Source organism: Balaenoptera borealis (genome assembly GCF_965194805.1).
Source record: "Balaenoptera borealis genome assembly, chromosome: 9".
Classification (NCBI taxonomy): domain Eukaryota; kingdom Metazoa; phylum Chordata; class Mammalia; order Artiodactyla; family Balaenopteridae; genus Balaenoptera; species Balaenoptera borealis.
Window position 1 is genome coordinate 2,785,906 of NC_138873.1, and position 23,650 is coordinate 2,809,555.

The 23,650-nt window shown below is 53.0% G+C and overlaps 1 protein-coding gene across 5 annotated transcripts in view; it reads left to right on the plus strand.

The window, feature by feature from the left end:
* The window catches only part of RPS6KA2 (ribosomal protein S6 kinase A2), a gene marked incomplete at its 5' end in the record, with an annotated part of 372,896 nt that overhangs the window by 324,491 nt on the left and 24,755 nt on the right, over positions 1-23,650 (plus strand). For all 5 annotated transcript variants that reach the window (XM_082404538.1, XM_082404539.1, XM_082404540.1 and 2 more), the window contains 4 exons: positions 7,962-8,026; positions 15,860-15,962; positions 22,374-22,504; positions 23,335-23,460. In XM_082404538.1, the coding sequence (XP_082260664.1) occupies positions 7,962-8,026; positions 15,860-15,962; positions 22,374-22,504; positions 23,335-23,460 (425 nt within the window). The remainder of the gene's footprint in view (positions 1-7,961; positions 8,027-15,859; positions 15,963-22,373; positions 22,505-23,334; positions 23,461-23,650) is intronic.

Below are 23,650 nucleotides of genomic sequence, written 5' to 3' on the forward strand. Positions count from 1 at the left end.
GGGCATCGGACTCTTGGCCGCATTGCTTCCCACCAACTGGACCCTTTTCTTTCTCTGCCGCTTGGACAGATAGAGAAAGTTATCAGAGGCACAGTTACTGGCAGAGAAAGCTATCATCCTTTGCGATGCGTTTTAACAGATCTTGTTAAACTGCCTCCTGACAGCATTGCAAAAAGGAAGAATGAATGAGGAAGAGATTGTTTGACTGTCTCTGGAAAGCCCCGCATCACTAGACAGAGAAGCACTGAAGCACCTGGCCAGGTCCTAAGTTCATGCTAGAAGCAGAACAAGAGGGAACCAGCTACAGAGAAGAGGGACCTCTCCAGCCTGTCACCCTCAGAGGAGTCCTCACGAAACTTGCCACCAGTAACTTTGCCAATGGTCAGAACTTTCCTTTCAGTACCAAGTTTTTGTTATGAAAATCCGTCCGGTCTCTGCCTTGTCATTCTTGAGTGCCAGAATAAAACCCGGACACATGTTCTATTATGAATATATATGAGAGCATGTGTGCAAAGTACCTGCCTCCTAGGTAGGGGCATGTCACTCCACTCCTGACCGTGCTGCCCTTGGGTAGTGCCCAGGTGTGGTCTCACCTGCCTGACCTCCCCGGGAGTGGGAACTGGAATCAGGAAGGAGAAATGAAGACATCAGCTCCTTTATCCACCAAAACACACAGGAGAACAAACAACTCAGTCTCATCTCTTGCAGCGACTGAAGAATTTTGTCTTGGGAGTCACTCTTTTCTTGCAAATATCATTGCATTTAGTGGAGAGGATTGTCACAGGGGGCCAGGTGACTGTGACCAAGTCAGGGGGTAGGGGGTGCTGGATTTGTTCTCCCTTCGTTCTGGAAGAAGGAAATAATTTTCTAAATCTGTTTTTTGTCTTAGAATTTAACATCACAAAAATCATAGTTCTCTAACCCAAAATATTGTTGTATTATTTAGTTTGCATACCTGATGAGAGAGAAAGATGGATTTATCTCATTAGGTGGATAGATAACCATCAGTTAAAAGATACTCGCCCAGTGGAGCCCACAGAAGCATGGAAAATGGCCCATCCACGGCCGAAGATTGCCCTTCAGATAATTTCTAAAGTGAATTATCATAAAGCTTTCCAGGAGTTACGGACCATCCGGCAGCAGTATTTCATATCCTAGGATGTCCAGACTCACATAAAGAAGAAATTATAGTCGGAATTATTACTCACCCAACTTGACCCGGGTCAGCTACTAAATTTAATTGCCTGAAAATCTTTAGCCTTAAGGTGGAAATTATGTTGAGTAGATTAATCTTGGTCTGCACAGGTAGCTAGATTAGGAGGCTGGGACTCTTCCCCCTTCTGATTGCCTTGAGCCTTGTTCTTGACCCCCCCCCCCCCCCGCAAAAAAGTCCACTGGCCATTTGGGGAGTTCATCAATATCAGAAGGCCTCACCCAGACCCCGGTTCCTCACGTAGATCTGTGGTTTGACCACATTACCTTCAAATCAGCCCAGATCTGTCTCTTGACACTTGAACTGTTGAAGAGACCTGTCTGTGCAAATTTCCCCTCTTTATCAGGACACCGGTCATATTGGGTCCGGGGTCACCCTGCCCCAGTGTGACCTCATCCTCACTAATCACATCTGCGACGACCTCATTTCCAAGTAAGGTCACATGCTGAGGTTCTGGGGTTAGGACTTCACCGCCTGAATTTGGAGGAACACAGTTCAGCACCTCCGAGAGGGTGTCCGTAGCATTTGCAGTGGAAGGGACGGCAGAGGTTCATCTGGTTGATGTCACACACTCGGCGGGTGACGAGACCGAGGTCCTCGCCCCAGATCACCTGCCCCAGGCGGCCTGGCTGCCGAGTCTAGAGCTGGCGTTTCCCCCCCGTTGTCCCCTTAAGGTGCAGTGTCCTCACCCAAAGAGTCCGAGTCTAAGTCTCCAGCCCACCGCTGACTGCAGTGTGCACTGCTCAGTGAGGTGCCCCACGCACCCGTGGCAGGTGCTGGTGACACACAGGTAGAGGACGCTGCCGCGTGGGAAACCCAGTCGTGTGGGCAAAGAGGCCAGAAATCTCGGGTGGAGACGCCCCCGCCTTTCCCCTGCAGACCTGAGACGCCTGAGGAGCCAGCCAGAGGGAGCCCCCTCCTCCAGGCAGGACGCCGGGGCTGAGGGGCAGGGGGCAGGGCCAGGGCGGTGCTGGAGGGACAGACAGATGGAGAAGGCAGACAGGCCCCCACCCAGGCCAGGCCTGGCAGGGCTGGGCGGTCAGCGGAGGGGAGGGAGGGAACGGGTGGTTTTCCGTGCCGTGAGTGGAGAGGTTTTACTCTTGTCAAAAATGGAGTCAAATTTGAGTTTATTTCCACCACAGTGGCGTGTGGACCCGGCAGCTGGAAAACTGGGTTATTTGGGTTTCGCACTTGACGGAAGCAGGTGCAAAACGCCCGCCCAGCAGGGCTGCCTGCGACGCTTGGGCGGCGTCTGCAGGCTCGTCGTGTGGGGGGGGGGGGGGGGGCAGTGGGGGCGTGGGCTCTGGGCCCGAGAAGCGGCACAGGCGCAGTCGCAGGAGCGGAGAAGACTAGCTCGTGAGAGCACGCGTGCCCTCCAGGCGGCCTGGGTGGGGGGCTGGGAGGGCAGGGTAGGCGGAGCGGCCTGGGCCAGGCGGGCGCTGCGACGTCCCCCGGTCGGGACCCTCGGAAGGACGCGGCAAGCGGAGCGCGGCAGGCTTGTTTCTCAGAGGACCGATCGTTCTGGTCGTGAATTAGAGAAAGACCCTCCTGGGGCGTCTCTAGCTCACCCCTGTGAGCGTCTGTAACTTAAGGCCTGGACGTCCTGGACTCCTGGGGGCACACGGGGCAGAGGTTAGAGAGGCGTTAGATGTGCCCGTGAGCATAAAACAGCGCAGCCGGTAAACTACCGCTGATGACCGGAGAACACGTGTGGGCAGGGCCCGTCCACTCGCCCAGGGCTTCTGCTTTTCGTGTTTCCATTTTCCGTCCCGGACTCGATCTGCAGAGGGTGTGCTTTCCTGATCTGACTTCAAACACAGTCCGCTCTGGGCTCCAACCATCTCATTCCGGTCCCACGGGCATCGCTGTGACCTCTTGTAAAGGGCCAGCCTTCAATGGCTTGGTCAAGGCCGAGCAAACACCCCAGCCCCTGGCTTGGAGCTGGTGGTCCCAAGCCAGCCCTGAGGGTGCTGCCGGGGCCCTGCCTCAGCCAGCAGGGTCCCAGAAGACACAAGCTACGCCAAGCAAAGATTTTAAACAGTAAATGAAATTTCAAGCTGACCGACAATACTTTAAGACTCTAAAAATAATGTGTAGATGATCTGTAAGTGATTGAGAAGTGAAAAAGCAGACCTAGCGTTCAAATCCTGGGTGGTTATGGACTGGCCTTTAGGAGTGTGCCGGTCCGGTAGAGCGCAAAGTATGCAAGGAAAAGAGCCAGACGTGAGTTTATTCTGAACATGCCCAAAAGAATTAGAGAGGGACTCTGTGTGACTCTCCAACGACAAAAACAAATATTTCAACAGAGTCACAAAGGGTCCAGGGATTAAACATTTCCCAAAACTATCTGTACACAGGAAGATTCAAGGAAAACATTTCTGGCCAATCCCCAAACCTTTGGGGGATGATTTACTGAGAAAGTGGAAGCCCGTTGATGATTAAGCCCTGGAGGAAAGGAACGGGGTCGCCTTGTTAAAAATGTGAGGTGGAAGGGCTGCAGGTACCCAGGGCCATAGAAGAACAGGTCCCAGCCTCAGGCACAGCGCTGCGTTTCACAGCCAAGTGCTGGTGGAAGACAGTTCCAGTGGGACGCAAAACTACCCCTCAACCAACGCGGAGAAATCCGAGATGGGGGTCCAGATACAGAGGTTCAGGAAGACAGCCCAAAAGCGATTGGAACAAAAGTAATTCAATATTCATACGCCAGAGAAGAAGCATGAATTCTTGAATCTGCTGCCCCAGTGAACTCTTTTTGCGTATTTGCCTGGCCTTGGGGATCTTAATCAAGACTCGCCAAGCTGCATAGAGAGAATGCTGTTCTTCCGTTCTCCATGTTTCTGTCCATAAGTACCTGTTCTTGTCAATTCTTCGTGAGCCCTCCTCTTGGGGACAGAGTGAGACCTGAGTGCATTTGGTGACGATCCCACAGCAAGTCAGCCGAGATTCAGAGACAGACACAGACACAGTCTCCGGACTGTCCCAGCTCGGACCTCCGCTCACTGCTGTTTGTCAAATGTATTAAACAAAAAGGAGTTGTCCAGCACAAAGTAGACTCTTAACATGTTTCAGGAGAGGATAAATAGAACTAGAATCCAGAATAATAACCCCATGTTATTGCCCTAGGAAGGTTGACAAAGGCTTTAGAGAACTGTGTGCAGAAATTCTTTCTCTTTTACGTTTTCCCCTCTTTGGAACACCTGGAATTTTTGAGTAATAACCAAAGTGTTAATTCACTCTCGAGTGTTTGTTGAGGCCTTGAAGCACGAACGTGGTGCAAAATCTCACTGCAGTGGAAGAAAGAAGATGCAGATAAAAATGTTCTGAGTAGGCACCCGAGAAAACCCAGCTGGTACTAGCAAACAACTGTAGTTACACCAACACCTGTATTTCCTTTCTGTCTTACTTCGTTTTGGTTCCTGCAGAGCTTACTTGCAAATGATGAATGAGCCTGAAATGCAGTGGGTACAAAATGCAAAGTAGATTTTTCAAAGTCACACAGTCAGTGAGTCACTGTACAGGTGCCTCTACCTGGGCTCAACGTGTAAGCACCAGTCTCCCACCTTTGACCAACCCGCAGAGCTTCTGGCAGTGCAATAAGCATTCACCAAAAAGAGCGGGAAGAGGTACAAATCAGAGGCGGTTTTTCGTTTCTCTTTAATCCTCGTGGCCAGAAGGCTTTTTCAGTCCCGAGCTCTGGTCTTCACCAAAGGAGGCCTGCGCGCAGGTGGGCACGAAGCCAGACTGTTCATTCTCGACATCTTGTTCCAACAGCTGCGTGGGCACCTGTGGAGGGCCTCTAGGTGGGGATGCCAGGCTGAGACCAGATCTCCGGACTCACGTCAGGGGGTTGTTTATACAGCAAGGGATGGACGTGGACATCCGGAGGGTCCTCAGCGTGAGGTCCTCAGTAAAACTGTTTCTCTCTACTCATGACAACATTCCTGACACCAGACGTGTGGGGTTTTCCACACCACCTGATTCTCCACTTCTCTGCAGACACCGACTGTGTGTCCTACGATTTAGCTCAGTTCTGGCACTGACCACCCAGAGTTACCTCGGACCCCACAGGGTCAGGGTCACTCCCACCAGACACCCCGTCTCCGATGCCAGTCCCAAGTCCCAGGTTGCCAATGTGCTTCCAGCCCACCAGCTGTAAACCCAGGGTTCCCAAGACCCCCTCCTCAGCTGTGATAATTCACTAGAACAGATCACAGAACTCAGGAAAGCGCTTTAGTGAGTTAACTGTTACCAATGTATCACAAAGGATGTTCTTTCTAAAAGGTCAGATGAACAGCCAGATGCAGAGGTGCGTAGGGTGAGGTCCGGAAAGGTCCCCAGCCCAGCCGCTTCTGTCCCTTTGGGGTTTGGGGGGAGCCACCCTTCTGGTTGTTCACCAGCCCAGAAACCCCCCTAACCCTGGTGTTCAGGTTTTGTTGGAGGTTCCATTATGTAGGTGTGATTGATTCAATCACTGGCCGTTGGCGACTGGACTCAGTCTCAGCCCTTCTCTGCTCCCTGGGGTTGGGCGTGTGGGCGAGTTGGTCAGAGGTGGATGAAAGTTCCAGCCCTCATCACAGGGTTGGTTCCGTCTGTAGGGTCTTTCCACAGGTCACCTCATTAAGACAAATTCAGGTGTGGTTGAGAGGGGCTTATTATGAATAACAAGATATGCCTCTTTCACTCCTGGAGCTATTTCAGGAGCCAGTGACCAAAGCCAGATATCAAAACAGGAGATGCTTCCATCATTCTTATCACTCAGGAAATTACGAGCGTCTTAGGAGCTCTGGCCAGGAGCCTGAGACAGAGACCAAAATATGTATTTCTTATTATATCCCAATGTCTCAGGAGAAAGGCCAGATTGGATACGCACGTCAGGGTGGAGTTCTGGGGCGGGAGCGGAATCTGTCTTCCCAGTTCTGTTCCTAAACTCTGGTTTGGCCCTGGGCACGTTACCCAGCCTCCTTCAGGCTGGTTCCTTATCTAGAGAGTAAGGATGGTGTCCAAGGCACTGGGTGTTGGTGGCATTTAGCGGGAGAACGCCTGTGATGTGTCAGCCCCGTGGCACTTCCCCGTGTCCCTAGAGGGGGAAATTCCGGGTCTGACAGCTTCCTCCGTTCCTTGTTCGTCCATTTGCATACCAAAGTGATAATCACCAGATCACCGGAGTCCAGCATGGCGACAAGGCCACGGGCTCTTTCCCAGGGTGCTGGCCTGGCCAGGCTTCCCCAAGGAGTGGGAACTAGCTGGGCCCTCGTCCACCTAGAGGCGACCCCGATGCCACGGGCAGCTTCGTGCCTCCTTTTCTGCCCATGTCACGGCTTCAACCAGGAAACAGGGCCGGAGGTGACAACAGGAAGCGATGAGCCCACGACGGGCTGTGTCTCCCGGGACCCCCGGCGAGGGTCCTCCCGCTTCTCAAGCTGCACGGCGAGGCCGGGCAGGGGGCTCTGCACTGACCACGGCGGCTCGTGGTGGCCTCACCCTGTCCTCCACATCTTCCTGCTCCCGGCCTCCCAGCCGCCTGCCTCCCTCCCGGGGATGAGGGGGGCGGCTCAGCCTAGTAGGGCAGACGTGGGACGAGCCACTGAACGGGGCAGGGCTGGGCCCCAGCGCTCGGCGTGCAGAACCGGGAAGCCTGTGTGGGCCTCATGCACGAACTGGTCGATTGAGACGCAGGAGTCGCCCGGCCGAGGCCACCTGCCACCCTTCCCGCACCCGTGCTGCTTCCCGGCCCCTCCCTCACTCACCTTCCCATCCTGGAGAAAACGCAGACCTCATGGGGCCTTAGGGCTTGGCTGTTTGATTTTTGTTTTTTGGGGTTTTTTTAAATTAATAGACTTATTTTTAGAGCCATTTTAAGTTTGCAGAAAAAATGGAAGAGAAGGTACAGCGAGTGCCCACATGCTCCGTCACCCCCTGCACGCAGTGTCCCCTGGTGTCAGCTCCTGCTGATTTGATGCGCTTGTTAGAAGTGATGAAGCAGTATCTGCACGTCGTTACTACCTGAAACCCGCGGTTCACATCAGGGTTCACTCTGGGAGGGGTAGCTGCAGGCTTCAGCAAGTGCATGATGACGTGTGTCTACCATTAGGTGTCCGAAGTCCTCTGCACGCCCTCACCCATCCCTCCCCTGGGGCTCAGGATTTCACATAAGCAACAAGGCAGGGCGAGATTAGGCAGAAGTAGCCAGCAAAGCAGCACTGTTTGTACACAGTGTCCAGGTGACAAGAAACCTCTGTCTCGTGCAGACCCAGGTGGACACAGGCCACCTCCGGTCTCTCTCCAGGTTCCCGTCCCGCTAGAAACGGGCTCTCCAGGTCCTGGCTTCCTTCCCCTTCCCTGTAAGTCCCAGAGCAGCCTTATAAGGCTCTCTGTGCTGTAGCCTCCTCCCTGCCCTCGCCTGTGTTTTCTCGTCCTCTGGAAGGCCCGGCCTGATGCTGGCTCTCATGGAGACCGGGGTGGGCCTCCACTTCCTCGCCCAGATGCCCAGGCGTCCCCACACCCGCAGCAGCAGGTTCTAGCCTGCCCGCCCCCGTCTCTACCACCTCACCTGGTCACAGCTCTGCAGGGCTGAGTGGTGGCCTCTGCGGGCTGTGAGGGGGCAGCCGGCAGGAGAGGTCGCAGCTGGGGGCTCCTTCCGCCTGGAGGGCGTCAGGACCCCAGCCGCCTCCCTGCTGCGTCAGAAACTCGACAGCACTGCAGTCATGGGTTTGCTCTGACGCCCACTTCTGCTCTGTGGTCACCGCAGGTGCTGGCCTGGACGGCGTGGAGGAGATCAAGCGCCACCCTTTCTTTGTCACCATCGACTGGAACGTAAGTTGGAGGCCGGGGTCCCGACTGCACAGAAACCACAGGGAGGTGGGGCGGGGGAGTCGGCAGCTGCTGGGTACAAACCAGAGGTCAGTGTAGACCCGTCACCTGGAGGAGGGCGCTCCCTCGGGGGTTCTGAACGCGCAGGCATTTCCCCGGCACAGACCAGGGACCACCACCCCTTCCCTGCGGCTCCAGGCCTGGAATCCCTTCCGCACTTTCCCTGTTAGAGACCGGCCGGCCCCAGTGGCCTTGCAGCCAGGCCACCTCCCCGAGGGCAGAGCAGGGGCCGCCCTGGGCCCAGCAGAAGGCTGAAGGGGCCCCTCGGCCGCTCCCGGGCTGCACAGAGCTTTCAGTTTGGGGCCTCTGGGCGCCCAGATTCCGCACCGCTTCCTGCCTCTAAACAGGATCACGCCCGCACTCAGCAGTCGTGTAGAAGTTGCTGCAGAAAAACACTATCCAGACCGGAAAAGACAAAGCTGTTTGTGACGCTTGTTAAGGACATAAAGAAGACTTCACTCGGGGGGCTGTCGAGATGGTGTGGGGACCACTGCAGGGGGGGTAGGCGGGTCCAGCTGTCGGGAGAGAGATGGGGCTCAACTCCGACTACAAGGAAGGAGGGGGCGTGTCAGGGGCCAGAAAGGGACTAAGAGGAAACACCAGGGTAAGGGGCTTCCGGCTAAACCCACTGACCAGGACTCTTGCTGAGGCGGGTCAGGTGTCCAGATAAATCCAGCAGTCAGGCCTGGTGGGAAGAGCTCAGGGGCCCGAGCAGGTCGGGTCAGAGTCAGGGGACGTCGCCGGCTCCGCGCTGCCGGATGGATGGAGGACTGCGGCCCCTCCCCAGGGAGGACCCCGGGTCCCGTGCTCCCAGCCGCCTGACTGGATGAGGCGTGGAGCTGGACGCCAGGTCAGAAGTTCCCGACTCTCACTTCCCCCTGACCCCCGGCTGCTGGCTCTGCGGCGGAGGGTCAGGGCAGGCGGCTCCCGACGCGCCAGCCGACCACGGGGCCCGGCTCCCCGTCTGGAGGCGGCAGGCCTCCTCTGGGAGCAGGTCCTTTGGTCCTTTCCCATTGCGTAAGCACAGCTCTTAGCTTTGGGGTTTCTTTTCCTGAGCTAGGATTTGACCAGAATGTTTACAAAGTGAAAGTCTCTCTGTGCTGCAGAGGGCAGTGCCCGTGTCTGCCCGCCCCCCTCCCCACAGAGTGTGGGGTGTCCGCCAGCCTCGGGAAGGGGTGGCACCTCGGCTCCGGTGGGTGGGCAGGCCCCGCCCCAGGTCTCACCTCTGGGGACATTTTCGCACAAACGACACGTAAAGCCCGCTGCTCGCCGAGCCTCCCAGCCTCACCCCTACAGCCTCTCCTCCGCTCTCCACCTCAGCCCAGGAAGCACTCCCCCTGGCAGTAGGGGCACTTTGCTAACCTAGTTTTAGATGCCGGTGATAGAATATGTGCACAATTAGAGCTGGTTTCAGAGGTGAGAGTAGAGAGAAACCTGGTGACTCTTTGGTGACGTGAGGCGCCTGGGAAAATGGGGCCAGCATCGCTGGGCAGGGGCTGCAGTGGGAAGGGAGCAGCACAGGAGGGGAAGGAAGGGGGTCCCGGCGGCCACACCGCTCAACACTAGAGCCTGGCTGGAAGGGGGGCCGTGGGCAGCTAGCTGCTGGGGAGATGCTCACCCCAGGACGGTGCCGGAGAAGGGGCTTGTCCCGGGGGGTCGAGGCCAGCTTCGTGAGGTGCGTGGAATGTTCACAGCGCAGTGGCCCTGGGACACTGCAGGCTGGGTTCCTGTGCGTTTCAGAAAGCCCAGGTCTGCGTGAGCTCCGAGCAAGAGCTGAGGTGCCCGGCCATTTAGAGCAGCCCTGGTGCACGGCTGGGCCTGGCTCTGCGGTCGGCGCAAAGTCCCTGGCTTCCTGTACCAAGAAGGTGGCACTTCTGCATCACGTCAAAGCAGTCGGGCTGGAGTTAGGTTGGGAAGTTTCTTTCGTTGCTTTTGGCATTTCGTTTCATTTCATTTTGGTTTGGTTTGGTTTTTGAGAGAGACCCTTCTGATGCACTCAGACAACCTTACCTGCTGTCATTTCCATGTTCACCCGAGGATGACCGGGCAGGGCCAGAGGCGTGGAAGGATCTCATTGCATCCCTCGCTCTGGATGAAGCAGCCAGAGAGGGAGAGGAGCTCTGAGAGACCACTTTTGTGCACATTGATGTATTTAATGCCTACCTGGGGCTCGCCCGTGTCAAGGTGGGCAGGTGTCCGGGACGTAACGATGGAAAGACACGGCTGTGCTCAAGCTGCATCAAGTCCGGGGGAGGCCGCCGTGCGGGCGTGCCGTCATCCAGCCACGGAAGAGGCGTGCGGTGGGGCTGTCCCGTCTGGGAGGGGGTGACGCCGCAGAGATGGAGGAGGATTGACGAGGGGGGAGCGGGGAGCGGGGGGGAGGGAGTCCTCCCAGCAAAGATCTCCTGGGACCGCAGCCTCACTCCAGCCTCTCGGGCCCTTCCCAGGAAGATGAGCAGTCATCCCCTCCAGCCCCGGCACGAGCTGGTCAGCCCCGTCGGGGCCGCTGGGTCCTGACCAGCGACTGGCCCCGGCTTTAGAGAGACGTGCACGGGATAGATTTGTCCAGATGTGCTCTTTCTGCTTTCGGCAGCTTAGATAACTGGAAACCACAGGGGAGGGAGACGCATTTGCAAAAACTTTTAGTACCAACAGGCCTTCCCACTGCCAGGTAGATGCTCAGAATGGCAGTGACAAGGCACCTCCTTGACTATTCGACTCCACCCCAGAGCCGGCCTCAGGATCCAGCCTGGAACACATAAGGATATGATTTCACCTCTGCTTCCTTCTGTGACCCAAAACTGCCAGCAGAAGTTTTTGGGTTTTTTAAGTAAATACCTGTCATACAGCGCTTCTCCCGGGGGTCTTCAGGTTTCCTGCTGGGGCAGAGCGAGTCCGTGGCCGCTGCATGTGGGGGGCGCTGCCCCACTTGTCCTGCTCTGCCGTCACCTTGTCCTCAGAGCCTAGCAATTGGCACCTGCCCAGGAGGCATCTACCCTGCAAGCTCGCTCCCTGCGATAGGAGAAATGAAAAATTACAAGTTAATTATAGACTGAAAGCCTCTGCAGCCGGTGATGGGAGAGTCGGGCACAGAAGCTGCGTTTACTTTTCCCCTGTGGCTGGAGCAGTGCTGAGAACACAAAAATTAGCACAAACCCAAAATAAGCTTCGTCAAAGTTAATCACCTCGGGCCCCGTGAGCCGGGCTCCCCTCGCAGCGGGAATGATGCTTCCACAGCCAAGGCCCTCCCTGTAACTGTGACGACTCATTCTTGCAGTCACTTCTATTAATGCTGGGGGTAGGCTTGTGCTGTTCCTTTTACTTTCTGAAACCCTTCCAAGCACATCACTGGTTGGCGTGTGTGAGATGGGAGGGATTCCCCAGGGGAAACTGAACCCAAGGCAGCGAGAGGAGCGCGCACTGTCCCTGGGTGACCTGGCATCGTGTGCAGAGCCCCCAAATCGCCGGCCGTGTGGTCTGGCAGGAGCAGAGTGGGGCTCCGGGCCGCAGACGGGGGACCCCTCCGGTTTGGGTCCCGGGAGCTACCGGCTGCCGCTGACATCTCACCGTGCCTGGGTCCCTTCCACAGCCCACTGGAAGATTTCTGTCGATCTACTTCCATGTTAAGTACACCAGGAGAACTCACCCTTTCAAGGAGCCGACAGGTGTCTTTGTTCAAAGACTTAGTTGCCCTTTGGCTCAGGGGTTTTGTAAATCCAGCTACTGGGGTTGGAGCAGCTCACGGTGGGGTCACCAGTGGAAGCAGAGCTCTGCACCTCGTGGACCAGACGCCCCGGATCCACCCACGGCGCGCTGCAGTCATTGAAATTCTTCCTGTTCCTCCTACTGTCCTGCCATCACTCTGCATCTCGATCTGCATCATTTCTGCGTTGCTATTTCAGGAATCATCTCTAACGGTGCCCTCTGCCTAATTGGAGCGTGTTAATTTTGAAATGCCCGGAGCCAAAAGTGCCGGCAGAAAACAGATGTTAGGTCTGTGACCCCGAACTAGCATTGGTCTTCTCTTCATTATCCAGTTGCTATTTTTATTTTGCTCCCTCTGTCCTTCCCTGGTCACCTGAAGGTCTTTTAGGTATAAGTAGAATTCAGATGCACCTGCAAAGAAAATCCCGGCCTGTACGTGTGCGATGTGAAATCCGTTCCAGCGATGCTACAGCTTGCAACCTGAGATCATCATCCTGAGATCCTGGGACAAATGCCATGATTTAAAGTGATGCCTGGTGAATTTGGTCATGAGATCCCACTTTCCTTCCATCAGTGTGGGGTAAATTGTTCTAGAGGCTCAGAAAGGGGAATCTAGGTCAGAACTACGCTGCATCTCGTCAAGCTCAAAAGTCCACAAAATGCATCTGCCTGTTCATTCTCCATTTGACCCTGTGCACAGCCGCGGACATTACAGAATGGGAAGCAAGGTCACCTTTTCCCTAAATCCTCAAACCCACTCCTAGGTTTGGACACCTGGAAAGAAAGAAAAAGCATGTATAAGAATAACACATGTTAGCACGTTCCAAAATGTTTATCCAGTAACAGGAAGACATTGACAGGCCTTTAAGACTGCAACAAACACAAGGGTGTATCCAAAGGGCAGGGTGACCAAACACCCCAGGTGGCCTACACAGCTCTTTGCTGCCCACTTGAAACCAGGATGAAACCGCAGCAACCGCTGGAGACAGAGAGGGTGGTGGTCTGGGGGCCGGTGGGCAGATTGTGCTCACAGGCTCGATCTCTGCAGGGACCAGTGTCGGGGTGAAGAAGGGTCTTCGAGAGGACTTCCTGCTGCCCTCCTGCAAGCCTTGGGAAGCTTTCTTCCACGCTGTCCCTCGGGTCAGTCAGGCTCTCCGTAGCTGACGCACAGGCTTACAGAGGCGGTGTGGAAAATGCAAGGAAACACAGACATGTGCTTGCACACGTTGCCATGTGAAGCCAGAGGTTGTACACGCTGCACACGAGGTTCTGGGACTGGCTCGGTGGGCATCTGGAATTGGGATTCCGCACAGGGCAGGGTGGGGCAAGCGTGAGCCGAGCACCGTCCTGGGCGGGGAACCCCAGGTACCACGTCCTCTCTTGCTTCCCGAGTCATCACTAGATACTTCAGTTAAAAGGGTGCAATGCTCTCCACCCAAACCAAGTCCACAGCAGCTCACGGCCAGGGGACAGTCTGATTCCGATGAACTCTTCTCCTTATGGCTGAGGACTCGGAAGTCAGGGGCTGCGTCTTCTCCCAAGGGGTCAGCCTCCCAGCCAGGACCAGTGAGCTGCAGTCAACGGAGGCAAGTAGAAGAATGGCCTGGGAGTTGGGGTGAGGAGAGGAACTGAAATGTATGAGCTTCAGCCTTCAGATGCAAAATGTCTCTCATTTGCATGAAATGACAACCAGTTCTGTGTGTGTGTGTATTGAGATACAATTGACATATAACACTATGTTAGGTTCACGGTTTGCAAGGCAGAAATAGAGACGCAGATGTAGAGAACAAACATATGGAAACCAAGGGGGGAAAGCGAGGGGTGGGATGAATTGGGAGATTGGGATTGACATATATACACTAATAGGTATAAAACAGATAACTAATAAGAACCTGCTGTATAAATAAATTAATTAAATTAAATTTTTAAAAAAGAGACAGCATGGGCTGTAAAAAACAAAAAACAAACCCCCCCCCAAAAAACTTGGTCATTTGTAAGCTAAACAACAAATAAACTGTTTGAAAAAGAAAAATAAAAAGTAAAAAAATAAAAAAATAATAAAAATTAAAAAAAAAAACACCATTATGTTAGGTTCAGGTGTACAACATAATGATTTGATCTTTGCATTGTGAAGTGATCACCGCAATAAGTCTAGTTAAAATCTGTCACCACACAGTTTTAAGAGTTTTTTCCCTGTGATGAGAACTTCCAGGATCTCCTCTCTTAGCAGCTTTCAGATACGCAGCGCGGTCTTACGAACTTCAGGCACCAGGCTGTCCTGTACATCCCAGGACTTATTTATTTTATAACCGAAAATTTGCACCTTTCCATCCTCTTCATTTCATTGGGTCCATTTCAGCCGCTCCAACCCCCCTCCCCAAACTCCCCCAAGCCCCACCCCACCTCTGGCAGCCACACGTGTATTTTTATAATGGAAATCTCTCCGGTAAACAAATTCCCCCACATCATAGAAGTAGGAGTCCTGCTGCGGTGGAGATTCCTCTCTCCCTCCCCCTTCTCTGGGAAGTAGCAGGAGGACCCTTGAAGGCAGAGGGAGAGGATGTGATTTTTACTGGGTCAGGACAAATATTTAACAACCCAGCTCAAATATCGCTGGTGGGAGGGGAGGGTCGAGCCCCGCAGGCCAGGCTGGGCAGCATTTTAATCGGGGGGCCGAGCTCGCCCCTGCTTAGTAGATTTCCCCTGACAAGTGCATGCATCAGGGAAGTGCACTCCCACCCTACGGGTGTGTCCGCGTGGAAGGCATCCTCTTTCTATCTGGAAAGGGCTTATAGAGTAACTCAATTCCTAATGAAATCTGTTCACCCAGGGCGGGAAGTGACCGAATAATGCTCGGCTGAATTAACTCGTTTTTTTCTCCGATGGCTCCCAAGTGCACTGCCCCCCAGCTCCACATGTGCACCTGCCGCCACGGCTGCTCTGAGCCCCGGGAGGGAGCCCAGCGGCCACCGGTCAGTGCAGCTGTTTGACAGCGCCTTCTGGAAGGGTGTGCTCTGGGCGGGGTCTCCCCTGGGATGGGAAGAGTCTGGAGACCCAGGCCCTCCTCCCGTTTGCCCCTTCGTCGCCCTTGACCCTGGAGGGGGTCTTACCTAATCTTAGCCTGTTTCCTTGTCTGGAAACTCGGGTGACACAATCTACTTTACTGTGTTGTTGAAAGACTGAGAGCGGATCTCCACAAGTCACTGCGTCCATTTCCAGACTCCCCCGACCGGGGTGCGGGTGGGGGTGGTTCCTGAGTCCAGACCTGGTGAAACAGGTGCTCCGAGAAGTGCCTGAGCCTGGTGTTTCCAGCCGGGAAACAGCCCTGATCAGCCCTGGGTCGGGACCCCTTCCAGCGGCAGGAGTCCTTGCTGGGCCTGAGAGGCTTGGAACGATGTGCGTGAGGCCGTGGCCTCTGCATCCCACCAAAGGCAGCGCCACATGTGGCCAGTTCTCTGGCTGGTGCTCCGTCAGGCCGTTAAAGTGCGCAAAAATGTGTAAATAAACCCAAAAGCCCAACACAGCCCCTCGACTGGAGCAGAGGGGTCTGGACACCCACATTTGGTGGCAGCCGGAGTAGGTGCCCCAGGGAGGTGCACAGACATTGGGGTGTGGGTGAAGAAGGACCTGGATGGGGGCTGTGTCCCGCAGAGCAGGGTCCCAGGTGCTGGCTTCGAGGTCGCCGGGGCGGGGGCGACTCGCCAAGGAGCAGGGCTCTTCCTGCTGTTACCTGGGGGTGGGGCAGGGTGTAGCTGTCCTGTCCGATTTTACTTGAAGAAGAAGATTCTACTGCCCAAAAAAGGTTGAAAACCATTGCCCTAAAATCAAGAACACTTAGATGTCCCCAAACCCTTTTCCCTCGAACAATGGCTTTTATGTCTCTTTATAAACTATGTAACTATATTCTATGTCGTATACGATAGATATCATATTTTATGTGTGTTACTAAACGTGTCAGAGCTCTGGGAGGGGCCGCCGCATGCTGGCACCTGATGGGCAGGTGGCACAGGTGGGTTTCCCGCCCGCCTTCTCCCTGCTGGCCCTCAGCGCCCTGTCTTGCTGTCCACGCAGAAGCTGTACAGGAAGGAGATCAAGCCGCCCTTCAAGCCGGCGGTGGGCAGGCCGGAGGACACCTTCCACTTCGACCCCGAGTTCACGGCGAGGACACCCACAGGTGTGTGCAGGCAGGGAGAGGGGGGCGGGCCTGTGTGCCTCTCCCATGGCGGGTCCTCCAGCCTGGCCAGGTAGGGACAGGCATCCAGGAGCCAGAGAGCGCCATGTTCAAGGGCGCTTCCATGGGCTACAGTCCTCAGTTCTGTTTGATGTTCTGGTTCCTTTGCTCGTAGCAAAGGCTCTCGTGATGGAGCCACTCATCAGTTAGCCCCCAGGTAACACCCAGCTGGGAGATTTCCCAGGTGTTCTCTATCCCCCGCCCGCCTCATGCTGCCTCTTGGCCTAAGTTGCCAATCCAGTGACCACCTGTCAGAGGGACACACCTGGGCAAGCTCGAGAAAAGAACCTCAAGACAATGAAAATCTCTTGTTTAATTAGGGAGGTTTTATGGGAAGAGGGAGCCTGTCGGTTAAGCCTGTTAATGTGTGGATTATTGCTCTTATTCATACAAAAAAACAAACGCCTGTTTGAAAAGTTGCATCAGCTACTGTATCTCGGCACAGCAGATGGACTTGGGTATTTAGCCTCTATGATACGTCTTAAATTACTCCTAAGGTCTACCAAATTCACTCAGAACTGGTCAGCTCCCTTTAAAATTTGTCATTTTGTGATATGAATAAATTAATATTAACCTTTTTTAGATATGGTAATTGTCCTAGTCTACCCAGGCGGCCATAACAAAATACCACAGACTGGACGGCTTCAACTAGAGAAATTTATCGTGGTTTCCCGTGCGAGCTCTCTTCTGGGCTTGCAGACGGCCTCCTTCTTTCTGTGTCTTCACATGGCCTTTCTTTGTGCTCGAGGAGGAGAGAGAAGTCCCTGGTGTCCCTTCCTCTTCTTATAAAGACATCAGTCTTGCTGAATCAGAGTCCCACCCTCATCACCTCATTTAACCTTAACTACCCTCCACAAGACTCCTTCTCCAAATACAGCCACATTGGGCTTCAACTTGTGAATTTTGTGGGGCACAGTTCGGTTCATCCCAGTGAGGGTATGGTGATTTTGTCTAAAAAACAAATTAACAAGCCCCTTCTGGAGATACGGGTGGGAAAAGTTCAGCCAGTTGGTAGCTCTTGGGGCTGTGTGACGTGCCCATGGGGGGGTTCCCATGCTTTTCTCACTGTTATTGCATCTAAAATTTTCTGTGATTAAAAAAGGATCATGAAACAAATAGATGGTCAGATACAAAATCTCAAGTAGATAAAGTTGCAACAGAGAATCCACTGGGCTCCCTCTGGTTTAAGCTGTTGGTGAGAGCCCGTATCCCGCACGCCAGCGGGGGCGGGGGGCACATCAAGGGTGTGAGCTCTGTGCAAACACAGACGGTTGGGGGCATCCCTGGGGCCGCTGGTGGTCCCAGGGCAGCTCCTGACCCACACAGCAGGGGCTCCAGGACCGAGAAAGAAGCAAATTCTGGGGGCTATCAATGAGGGAGTCGGGATGCAGACGCTCAGTCATTTCTTTCGGGTCCTCCTGCAGCCCCCAGATAAAACTAAGACTGTTCTCAGGGACAGAGCTAGAGTGATGCCTGCTGTCACAGTCTGGGGTAATCGCTGCTGCGAGATGTACCGTGGCTCCCGAGGAGGTGGAGGAGATCTAGGTCTGTCCTCTCTAGTAGAGACGGTCCAATGTTTCTCCGGGTCTCAACAGCCTCAGAAAGTTCTTGGATGTTGGGGTCAGTCCTTCCTGTTGACAGAATTGACCCAATTCACAGAATCAGATTACTTTTTAGCTTCAGAGTTTGGAAAGACGGGGCAGGATTGGGGATTCCATCCCGCGTGTGCCCGCAGCTCACCTGAGCAGGTCGCTTTCTTTCTCCTCCTGTGGTTTACCTGAATGTAAAGGAACACAGAAACGATTAACCCTGACAAAGGACACTGCCTGTCATGACCACCACCCACACGACCTCCCGGTCCTTAATGAAATGTGCACTGTTTCACCGAGGGTTTCTGTCATTCGGAACTCTGTGCTTAAAATACTGAAATAAAGACCATGTTTGTGCTTCCTGGCAAGAAAATGCTCATATAGTCAACTCAAAATTATTCACCTTTACATGCTTTTTGTGTTATCCGTGAAGAATTTAAACTCCGACCTAGTCGGCCTGTGTGATTAGCAGGCTTTTTTTAACACCTCATAAACCTTTTGTGCACAGATAATTCAAATTTATATTATTATTAGCTGAAGGAAAACATAATTAGACACAATGCATTTTAATGACGTCCAGAAATGGCTTTTTTACTCCTTACTATTTGGATTTCTCCAATCAATTGTACTTAAAGTCAACTTATTGCGGGACACAGTTTGCCTTTGAGGAGGTAGTAATTGAAGTGCCGAGACACAGAAAAATCATTCTCTCTATATTTATATATTTATAAGAGAGTAGAATTTTCTAAGCACATGAGCTGAGCGCCCGGCTCTCAAAGGGCGGCAGAGGTGATGTGATTCTGAAACAGAGGATAATCCACATCCTGCGTTAGACTCGGATGCTGCACTGTCGGAATTTTTTGTAGTGGCCTTAAAGTCTTTCTTTTTTAACTTAAACCGATGCTAAAGTTGGTGGATATTCCCTGGAGACACACCAGCTGCCCATCAGAGCCTGCTGACCGATGGGAGATGCCACTGTAAGATTTAAAAACCCAGAAACGTATTGCACAAGTCAGAAATCACTCCTAGGATCAACAAAGGTTGACTGTACTCAGCTTTAAATTTCCTTTCATCCAACTCACATCTTTGCTCTTCTTTTAGTACTGAGCTAAAAATCGGCATTCCCTAGCCAGTTATAAAGCGTGTTAAATGCCGTTGATACCACCTACCATGTGGTCACCATCTAGCTACACGGACCCAGCGTTGGCTGTGACAGCCTCTCGTGAAGTACGTGTGAACCTCAGCTGATCTCTTGGTCTGAGCAGAGAGAGGCAGCCCGGGCACAGAAGGCATGGCCCTGGGCTTCACGCCTCCTTGGTGGTTGAAAGCCCTTGCTTATTTGATCTGCAGACTTTCCATTCACTAGGGAAGGTGTATCAGTTCAAGTTCACCGGACGGTACCTCCCCACCACGTGCACAGTCCCAGGTGCTGTAACTGAGCCTCCGTCCACTCGGCCCTCAACCTGTGCACAGCTCACGCTAGTTCCTGGGACGGGCTCCAGTTCTTCCATCTAAAACCTGCGCCTCGGGGCTTGACGGTGGCTGAATGGATGCTGTGTCCCTGTGCTTGGTGCAGCCCTAGGGCAGGACACGGTGGCCCGGGGGATTTTTAAGAGCAGGCAGACCTCAAAGCCAGAGTCCTCTGCAGGGCAAAGAAAGGCAAAGCGCAAAGCCAGCCCGGGAGCAAAGCCCAGCATCTTGAGAGCACGCTTGCTGCCTCTGCTGTCTTGCGGTGCATAATTTCCAAATTCTAAAAACGACTCAGCCGAGCCTTGTGCTTTTTAATTAAGCTTCTCTAGCCTAGCAGCTTATTTCCAAACACAGTCAGCTCTGATCTCATTAACTCCGGGGTGACTCTGGAGCTCTTTGCGAGGTAACAGGTACAGGGCTGAGACCCGAGTCCTCTCCCTCGTGGTCCAAGATGCTGAAGGTGCGGTGGGCCAGGCACGTGAAGCCCCCTGTCACCCGGCAAGGTCTCCCTGGAAGAGCCGTGTGGGCCACCGGGTCGGCCGCTCATCTGCAGGGAGAGATCCCACGTCACGCAGCTCGTGGTGTAGCTCCCGGGTGTGGAAGGAGCGCCCCAATCGCCTTTCCCTCAAAATAAAATGCTCAGGAATAAAACCCACATTCTCTGCATCAGCTCACCCCTCCAAGCCCCCCACCACCTGCTCTACCATGAAAGCTTTAGTGTATTGTTTCCACATCAAAGTAAAGTATCAAGACCAAGTAAAAAGGTAAAAAGTAGAAAAGCAAACACCCACTCCTATGGCCTTTCCAGTCCCACTCTCCAGAGTTTTCTATATAATATGGATTTAAATCTTACATATGTACGTTGTAAGAAAAATTTAAATCCACATTATATACTTTATGTAGTATTATAGATTTATATATATATATAATGCCTAAGTGATAGAATTTATGTTATCATATTGTTATATATTGCTTATGAGTTTATTGTAATGTGTTTTAGTACATATATAGCTGATTTCACTTTGTTATACAGCAGAAACTAACACACCATTGTAAAGCAATTATACTCCAATAAAGATGTTAAAAAAAAAAGTTTAAAAAAATTTTAAAAAAAAAATTATTCCTGCAGTGTGTACGTTCTACAGCTTGTTTTCTCTTTTTTGGCTTGACAGACTATTGTGTCAGTTCACACAGCCGTGTCTCATCCTGGGTATCGTAGTCTTACTAGTGTGACCTGCACCCATGAACATTGTTGGTCTTGCGCATGGTGTCCTCAGTGGTGAATATTCAGGTTGTCTCCAGTTTTTTGTTTGTTTGTTTGTTTTGCTATTACAAATATTGCTAAGACAAACATTTTCTTTTTTTCTCTTTTTTTAAAGTTTTTAAAGATCACATTTTGTTTGTTTTTAAATTTTATTGACGTATAGTTGATTTACAGTGTTGTGTTAATTTCTGCTGTACAGCAAAGTTACTCAGCTATACATATATATACATTCTTTTTCATGTTCTTTTCCATTATGGTTTATCACAGGATATTGAATATAGTTCCCTGTGCTATACAATAGGACCTTGTTGTTTATCCATTCTACGTATTATAGTTTGCATCTGCTAACCCCAGACTCCCAGTAATTCTGTTCCCTAGAATTACTTCCCCTTGGCAACTGTAAGTCTGTTCTCTATGTCTGTGAGTCTGTTTCTGTTGTGTAGATAGGTTCATTTGTGTCATATTTTAGATTCCACATATAGGTGATATCACATGGTATTTGTCTATCTCTTTCTGACTTCGCTTAGTATGATAATCTCTAGGTCCACCATGTAGCTGCAAATGGCATTATTTTATTCTTTTTAAAGGCTGAGTAATATGCCATTGTGTCAGTATGTATCTACACCAGGACAAACATTTTCTACATTTATTTCTAAGCACTTTTGAAAGTAATTCTGTCAGATAAATTCATAGAAGTCGAGTTGCTCTTCAAAAGACAGGTGTATTTTATACTTTGGTAGATAACTCCACTTCTACCTTGCAAAGATTATGCCAGCTTAGGCTCCCACCTACCACCGCAGTGTCCAGCCCCAGCCAAACCTACATGCAGCTGGTTACTTTACATTTTGCTAATTTGTTAGGCAAAGTGTTACCCTGGTTAAATGTGTACGTGCCCCCATTAGAGGGACTGAGCACCTTCTCAGGTAGGAGAGCAGTCGGTATCTGAGTCCTGCCCCCATTTTTCTTCTGGGCTTGTTCCTTTTTTCTCATTGATCTCTGGGAGCTCTTTGCATATAGAGAGTTTGGTCCCTTGTCTGTTGTATATGATGCAAATATTTTCTCTCCACCAATCTTTTATCCTTTTGTTTTTCTTAATGATAAACTTGAACTGGGACCCATCTCGACAGCAGTCAAGCCTTCAAACAAATCGACAGAGCTTAGAGGGGTCACGGTTGAAGGGCTCCCTGAGGGTCCCTGGGAGCAGAGTACCCTGCGTGCTGCCCTCGAGCTCCTCAGGCCTGGGGCAGGGGGGACAGAAGAGGCACCAATGCCCGGGCCTGCGTCCCTGTGCCCGGTTCCTGCTGACCTGAGAAACTCAGAGGGTGGCCTCCTCTGCCCTGGCCCAGGAGTGACAGCTCACCCCGAGGTTGCTGGTGGCTCTGGGCTCGGTCTGGAGTGCGCAGGGCAGAGGGTTGCCGCTGAGAATGAATATCTAGTAAGTGATGATCAGTGATTACCCTCACGTTTTTGTTCTGGGTATTTTTGCCGTGTATCAAACCACTGGCACCACCCAGAATAAAGTGTGGTTTCATATGGTTCAGCCTGTCTAATCTCCGTTTCACCTCGTTCTCCAACACACACACTCACCACACACACACACCTCACACCTGACACACACACACCAAACACACGTGTGCACGCACCTGACACACCGAACACACACACGTGCACAACCTGACACACACATACACACACCTCACACCTGACACATACACACACCTGTCACACACATGCACACATCACACAGATGCACATGTGCGCACACACCTGGCACACACCAAACACACGTGTGCACACACCTGACACACACCGAACACACACACGTGCACAACCTGACACACACATGCACACACACACCTGACACACCACACACATGCACACCTCACACACGCACACATCACAGAGATGCACATGCACGCACACACACACACCACACACACCTGACACACACCACACACACACGCACACACCACACACCCACAGGGTTACCTCACCACGTCGCGGCTGTTGACTCTCTGGTTGTACCTGCAGACTCACCTGGCGTCCCCCCCAGCGCCAACGCTCATCACCTGTTTAGAGGATTCAGTTTTGTGGCCTCCAGCCTGGCCCAGGAGCCCTCGCAGCAAGACCTGCACAAAGCCACAGTTCACCCCGTCGTGCAGGTAATCGGCCCCCCGTCGCGCAGGGGATCCCGTAGGGCCCGACTCCGCTCGCCCCCAGCAGGTCGGGGCGAGGAGGTGGCCGCACTGAGGGGACCTGTGAGCCGTCTCCGCTGAGTTGGGGTTCACTTCCTAAACGAACCCCTCCCCCCGCCTCCCCGGGGTCATCGAGATGGTGATCTGAGCCATGCTTCACGTTCGTCCTCAAGACAGAAAGAGTCCTGAGAAGGATGTCATCGTGGTGTGTCTGTGGCAGGAGCCCCGGCAGGGGTCACGCTTGGGGGTCTCTGCTGTGCAGAGTCGAGCCAGCACCGCAAGAGAGTGGCTGGGTTTGTGGGCACCAGTTCCCATCACGAAATGTAGTCTTCGGGGGGTCAGTGAAGGTGCTATTTTTATAAGCAGTTTTACACCGTATAAATATGAGCAGGGGTAGAGAATCTCAGAAGGGATCATGTCTGGTGAGGATGGCGAGGGGGCGTCGGGGAGTCAGATTCCCAATCAGACGTCGGCATCCGGACACCAGCGTCAGAGCTGCACCCGGTCTCAGGGATGTCTGACCTCTCACCTCTCTCGGACCTTTGCGGGAAACAGGCAGGTCAGCCGACACAGGGTGCTGGGCGTCTGAGAACAGGGTCCTGACCCGACAGATGAGGAAGCTGGGTTGAGATCTGGAACCACTGCCAGCTAGCTCCGTGACTGTGGTCCGAGGGCGCCACCACCTCCCGGCCTCCGTGTCCCCACGTGCAAGGGCTGAAGCCTCTTTTGCACCGCGTTCGGTGCCCTTGCACGAGAGACCCCTGATCGCGCTCTCTGCCCGCCCGCTCTCTCTGCAGCAGTTACACGGGAACAACACCCGCTTCACCGATGGCTACGAGGTCAAGGAGGACATCGGGGTGGGCGCCTACTCCGTATGCAAGCGCTGTGTGCACATGGCCACAGACGCCGAGTACGCCGTGAAGGTAAGAGCGGGGCACGCGGCGGCCGCGTCTGCAGCTGCCCAGGCCCCAGGCCCCGGCGGGCACACCCAGCCTCACAGACACTCTCCCTCGGCCTCTTCTAAGCTCTGCTGCGGGGCCGTTCCATTGGCTTTGATATTAGGTCACCCGTTAAAAAACTATTTTGCAAATCATGAATATGTTCTGCTCCAGC